This window comes from Spea bombifrons, chromosome 10, assembly GCF_027358695.1.
Source record: "Spea bombifrons isolate aSpeBom1 chromosome 10, aSpeBom1.2.pri, whole genome shotgun sequence".
Classification (NCBI taxonomy): domain Eukaryota; kingdom Metazoa; phylum Chordata; class Amphibia; order Anura; family Pelobatidae; genus Spea; species Spea bombifrons.
The window spans coordinates 3,345,500-3,352,125 of NC_071096.1; the positions used below are offsets into that span (position 1 = coordinate 3,345,500).

The window sequence follows — 6,626 nt, forward strand, 5'->3', positions numbered from 1 at the left end:
TGTTCACCATACCTTGGAACTTTCTAAATGTGCTGACCTTGGGAATCTTGAAACAGTAACCCTTTAATAGCTCATCGTGAAGATTCGATGTGAAGAGTTGCCAAATGTGTTACCCAAATGGTTCTAATACTGGTCGTCATGGAAACCTTGACTTGTCATTATTTAAAGATACGCTTAATTGAGTCACCTGCATTCTGACAGGAATGTCAACCATAACATACTGGGAGCAAAAACACCAACTGGGAGTCTTATATATGATCACAACGGGGGAAGAATAGGAAGGAGTCGGACTGTGTGACCCCGAGAATCTGCCCCTTCACCCTGAGACTCGGGGTTAAACCTTGAGCTTCCCCAGGTATAGTGTCCACTTCCATCATGGGGACCACGTTCTACCCCCACCCTCGTTCCTTCCGGTCACAATATACATTATTCGGTATTTTCAGAGGTGTCGTCAGAATGATGGAAAAGTCAAAACCAAATTTTGTATCAGGATTAATGTGGAATTTTATTTGAATAAAACGCGTTCGATCGCCCCGTATGTTTACGATTTATTAAGACTCTACACCACGTTACGAGTAACAGAGCCCCGATCATTTATTTGCCACTTTTACCGGCATTAGCGAGGGAGCGGAGCGCGGCTTTACATCCACCCTGCTTTATATCTGTGGGAACGGCGGGGGTTCTTTTACCTTTACAGGCAACGGCCGCTCCTGGGACTTCTACCCATAAATCCCATCGATTTCAGGTTCTTACTTCCATAAACTAACATTTTCAGAGCACAGTAATTACATCGGAATTATAGGATACAAAAAACTACAAAAAAACACAAAACATCTCGAAATGTAGGGCACCTAAAATAAATTGTGATTGCGTCCTTACGGTATGCATTGTTATTTAATGATATATATATATATATATATATATATATGGCGCCATCATATTCTGTAGCGCTGTACAAAGGAATGTGATACAATATCTGGATCAAAAAGCTAGTAAATATTAAAACTTTTTTCTTTATTTTTCTTTCTTTATTTCTTTCTTTCTCTTTCCTTTTCTTTCCCTCTCTTTTATTTACTTCTTTTTTTCTTTCTCTCTTTTTTTCTTCTTCTTCTTCTTCTTCTTCTTCTTATAGGAACACTTGAAATAATACATTTTTATGCAATGTTTAAATAATACATCTAGGTTCCCAGAATTTTTTTTTGGGGGGGGGGTTTAACCCCCCTGCACCCCGATCTCACGACACTCCACGTGCTACTGGAAGAGCAATGAGACGGTGTGAAGTATGGGTTGTCTGGGATTTCTGCCAGCGTATGTTTATAGTCGTTATTACAATATTGTTACATTTTTTCAGTTGAAACGTGTTTATTTCCCCCTTGCTTTGTGTAGATTTACAGAATAAATGGCGGTCTGGGCTGTCGGGCCGTTTTACGCTCCTCCGGTACATTTTCGGTTTCTATGCATTAAAGAAGCTCAGCAATGAAAAGCAGTTTGCAAACAATAACCTACATTTCTGTAAAACGGTTACAGAACTAAACATTCACAAAATAACACTAATAATAATAAATAAAATATAATAATGATAAATAAAATGTAATAATAATAAAGTATAATAATAAATAAAATGTAATAATAATAAAACAAAATAATAATAAATAAAATATAATAATAAATAAAATGTAATAATAATAAATACAATATAATAATAATAAATAAAATATAATAATAATAAATAAAATATAATAATGATAAATAAAATGTAATAATAATAAAATAAAATATAATAATAATAAAGTATAATAATAAATAAAATGTAACAATAATAAAACAAAATAATAATAATAATAATAAATAAAATATAATAATAAATAAAATGTAATAATAATACAATATAATAATATTATTATTATTAACTTTTAATGTAACAGCCTATCAGTGCCTGTTTTCGTGTCACGTGACAATTAAGTGTTCCCAGTAAAAATTCTGAATGAGGCAAATTTTAAAAATTAAAAAAAATTTGTAGGGAAGGGTTAAACACTCGGCAGCACTAGGATGTTTAGTTCCAAAAAGTATTAATTCAGCGAGTAGGTAGAACAGCACCTTTAATCCATTTTTTTTTCTTTTGCAAAGTAAAGCCTCTGAATATTGAGAACGAGGTTATCGTCTCCTGACTGCGAGCGAACAGATCAGATTTCATCTGGGAAGCCAACTCGAGGCGTGGGAGTAACATTTATTTACAGAAGCAAAAGAAATTCCACAATTGGGACATGTCCTTACATGCGCAGCCGATGCTTCCCCTATGGAATCAGTGCGAAAAAAGAGCTATTGTTCAGCGATACGGCTAATTCTACGCGGAATGTCGGAAACGCTATAATGGACTCGCCAATCAGCGCTCGTAGAACAAAGAGAATCTGGCACGATACTTATATATATATATATGCTTTAAAACCGCAAAAACCTTTAATGCAAGCAAATATGTTACTTTACTGAGAGGGTGGCAGATAGGTGGAACAGCCTCCCAGCAGAAGTGGTAGAGGCTAATACGATGAGGGGATTTGAACGTGCATGGGACAGACATACGGCTCCTGAATCTAAGACGAGACCAAAGGTTTGAGTCTTTACAGCAGGAGAAACGGGTGAAAATTGTTAATAATAATAATAATAATAATAATGTATTGTATATTATTATTATTGTTATTGTTATTATTATTTTTATTATTAATTATAATAAGTATTATTGTTAGTAGTAGTTGTTCTTTGTACAGTTTATGACCTACAGGTGGAGCGGCCCCCAGGAGCACAAAGGATTCTCAGCACTGTATATGACACCATATGATGTCACTTCAGATCATTTGACTAATGGGCTCCAACTGTGATGTCAGAAGCCGAGGGAGAGGCGGAAGCGCATGTGCTCGGCCACGGAAACCTTTTCCATATCATTTCCATTAAAACGGATTCTGTCTTTTTAAAGCCCTTCCCAGAGAACACGCACACGCGTGTGCACACCGACCGCTTTCATACATTTTTAGTTTATTTGATGATTTTGGGGTATTTGGTGCGAAGCTGTTTTTTACACTCTGTCTGGAATCGTTACGACCCGGAGCCCCCGGTTAAGAACATCTGGAATTCTTTGTTGCAAACCTCTAGAACCTATAAAAACACAGTTTTTTTTTTCTTTCTGTTTTTGTTTCTTTTGTGCTATTTAGTTATTTGGGGGATAACTGCGCCGAGTTCTAACTCTACGATTGGTCTGTCTGGTAATCCAGAACCGGTTCCGGAGTCAGGGGACCTGCTGGGTTCTGCTGGTGACCCAAATGGGCTGCGTCGCGTTATCATCACAATCAGCAGCAATTTCTATCCGTTTTTGCGTTAATCGTTATCTACAAACGTACCAAAATTCAGCTTAAAAATATATATTTTTTAAAAATATAAACACAGAAGTAGTCTCTAGCGGGACCGCCGGCCCGGGCTGGATGGCACAAAGACGATACTCAGCACGCGGGGTCAGGGGGCAGGAACTGAAAGGAGACGGGGAGCAGATGGGCCGACAACCCCCCCAGGCTGCGGAAACTCCAGATTCAATTACTTGGCCCAACATATGAGGTCGCCGGTCCTTTAAAGCCGTTCGCGCAGGAAGCGGCTGCTGCGGACCCTCTCGAGAAGCCGAGCTGTCAATCATCGCAGCAATGCTTCCGTTATTCCGGGCAGCTGGTCGATTAGGACAACCGGGCGCCTGGAAACCAGCAGTTTATAGAACCGCCGTTTTACTTCACTGAGTGGGTGGTAGATAAGTGGGACAGCCACCCAGCAGAAGTAGTAGAGGTTAAAACAGTGGGGGACCTGTCCCAGTACGGAAACCGAATGGAGAGGCTGCATGGAAACCACAAGATGTTGCCTGATTTAGGTGACATTCTTTATTTCAATGTCTAAAATAATTACCTACAAAAAAAAATCCCCAAAAAACCATCAATAATAAAACTAATAATGAATAATTTCCCGGGACACGTAGGACGCCTATGATTTATATTAAAAAAAAGGTGATTTTGGTGACTGTATCTTGTATGACACATAAAGCGTCCTTCAGAAATATCCATATTTAGGACTAATGCCCCGTAAAGTTTATTAATTATTAATTAATAAATAATTCAATAATAAAGGTAGTCTTTTTTGAGCGTTCGCCCCACCAGGCTGCCTCGTTTCATTTGTTTAGCCGGTATTGTGAGTACAGAGCGAGGGTTCTGACGGAAAACCCACGTTTACTATGAGAAAGACCACCTGTCGAGGGATCGGAGCGGATCCTCAGCCTGTGTGGCAGAAGACATGAATGAATCGGTGGTTAATGGTTAACAGGCTGTGGATAAAGTCCCAGTCAGACACTGGAAAGAGGACAGAGAATGAGTCAGCCTTACTGGGAGTTACCAGCATTCCTCAGCTCGTCACTGGAGGGAGTGGTGAAGCCGAGTGACATAAATTCTTACATATCTTTCCATTCTTCTCATTCAGAGTTAGTAGCCGGGGAGGAAGCATCAAGGGAGCTTCCACCGAGCAAACCCCAAACCCAACCCCAACAGGAGCTACCGAGCAAGACCCAAGCTCAAAGCCAACAGGAGGTACAGAAGGAGAGCCAAGCTCAAAGCCAACAGGAGGTACAGAAGGAGAGCCAAGCTCAAAGCCAACAGGAGGTACAGAAGAAGAGCCAAGCTCCAACCCAACAGGAGCTACTGAGGGTCTAAACGCAATCCCACCAGACCAGGTCCAGCAGTAAGAGGTCCACCAGCCTTGGATCTGGTCCCCCAGAGAATGAAAATGCAGGTACCAGAGGTGATCATGGAAGGAGAGCTGGAGAAGAGGAGTGACAACCTTCTCCAGTTCTGGAGGAAGAAGGTGTGTGTCTTGACCAAGGAGAGCCTGAACATGTTTGCAGATGGGCAGAAGAAGACCAAGTGCAAAGAGCTCAAGTTCCAGTCCATAAAGAAGCTGGACTGCGTGGAGAGGACTGGCAAGTACATCTATTTCACCATAGTCACCACGGATAACAAGGAGATTGACTTCCGATGCCCAGACGAGAGCTGCTGGAACGCGGCCATCACCATGGCTCTCATCGATTTCCAGAACAAGAAGGCGATCCAGCACTTCAGGAGCCGGCAGGAGGGTGAAAGGAGGGTCGCACCGTGCGTGTGAGCAGCAGCCGGCACGTGGAGCAGCAGCCGCACCTGAAAAGGTGAGGACACCAGGGGGCAGCAGTGGGGTATCTGGGAGAGTGGGGCGAGGGGTAACAGGAGGGTATCTAGAAAGGTGAGGTTAGGGGAAACAGCAAGGTGAGGTCACAGGCATTGGCGGGGTATCTGTAAAGGTGAGGTCACAGGCATTGGCGGGGTATCTGTAAAGGTGAGGTCACAGGCATTGGCGGGGTATCTGGAATGGCGAGTTCAGGGAGCAGACAGGTTTTTTTTAAAAAAAAGGGGCAAAAAAGACGTTTTTAATGCCCATTTAATCCAGTGAAGGGGTTTCCAAACCTTCTGCCACAGTTTTTTCTGCCGAGAGCATTTATTTGACAAAAGCTGCCGGAGCCCTTACTGTGATGTCATAGAAAAGCTCGATTTACTAGTAACTGGAAACCACCGAGCAGCGTGTGAATTCAACGCATCCAGAGACACCAAAGGGGCGAAGCTCAGAGCTTCCCGTCATATTTCGCAGCATTTCCATGGTCTAAAAACTATACAGAATTCCAAGAAAAAAAAATTGCGCATGAACTGGAAAAAACGCATTGAGTTCCATGCATCTCTGACCCTTTCACATCGTACTTTCTATGGCGGAAAGCTAAGATTAGGGAAAATGTTTTAATTGTATTATTATTTGTAAAAAAAATCCCCCCAAACAGTTTTTCATTTATATCACCTTATTTCAAGGCTTCCGTGCCTCTTAAAATTAAGGAAACCCTCCGATCCCAGCCTTTAAAGGACCTCAGTGATGTCAAACTAACAGTAAATATTTCTGCCCCTTCTTCTGATCAGCCAGACAGGTCACATTCTTCCCCCCAGGGTCAGAAGGGGTTAACTAACATATTTATTTTCATTTATTAAATATTTATTATTAATATTATTATTATTAATTATTAAATTATTATTCACTATTAAACCAACCAATAAGACAAGCCTGTACATTTGAACTAATATAATATTTTTTTTTTCCTCCCCAGTGCACTTATTTCATGGACCAAACAAAGCGAGAGTCGATCCCGGAGAGAGAGAAATCACGTGAAGATAATTCAAGTTTCGGGAAAAGTTATTTTCTCCTCGCTGGCTGGAACGTCCGTCGGCGGACTTGAGACCTGCCGACGAAAGATTCCCCCGAAACACGAACGGAAGATCTGATTGGCTCAGCTGTATTTATCGACGGGGAAACCATTACGCAATACCAACCGGATTGGACCGGCTAATTTATTATTCAGTACTGTGTTCTCTATATGTGTATTTATTTCAATGGCTTTCCGTCTTAATATATAAATATATTTTTTATTTCATTTACGAAAAACCATTAATTCTGAATAAATGTTTTATGGAATGTTAACTTATTCTATTAAATTGGAATTTTTTTTATACGAAAAAGTTGCACTGTTGGCTTTCTTA

The 6,626-nt window shown here is 40.6% G+C and overlaps 1 protein-coding gene across 1 annotated transcript; it reads left to right on the forward strand.

Annotated features, from left to right (window-relative positions):
- The first annotated feature begins 4,486 nt into the window (after positions 1–4,486).
- On the forward strand, positions 4,487–6,257 carry PHLDA2 (pleckstrin homology like domain family A member 2). The gene is made up of 2 exons (XM_053448560.1): positions 4,487–5,218; positions 6,197–6,257. The coding sequence occupies exon 1, from the start codon at positions 4,798–4,800 to the stop codon at positions 5,176–5,178; it is 381 nt and encodes a 126-aa protein (XP_053304535.1). The 5' UTR covers positions 4,487–4,797; the 3' UTR covers positions 5,179–5,218; positions 6,197–6,257.
- The last annotated feature ends 369 nt before the right edge of the window (positions 6,258–6,626 follow it).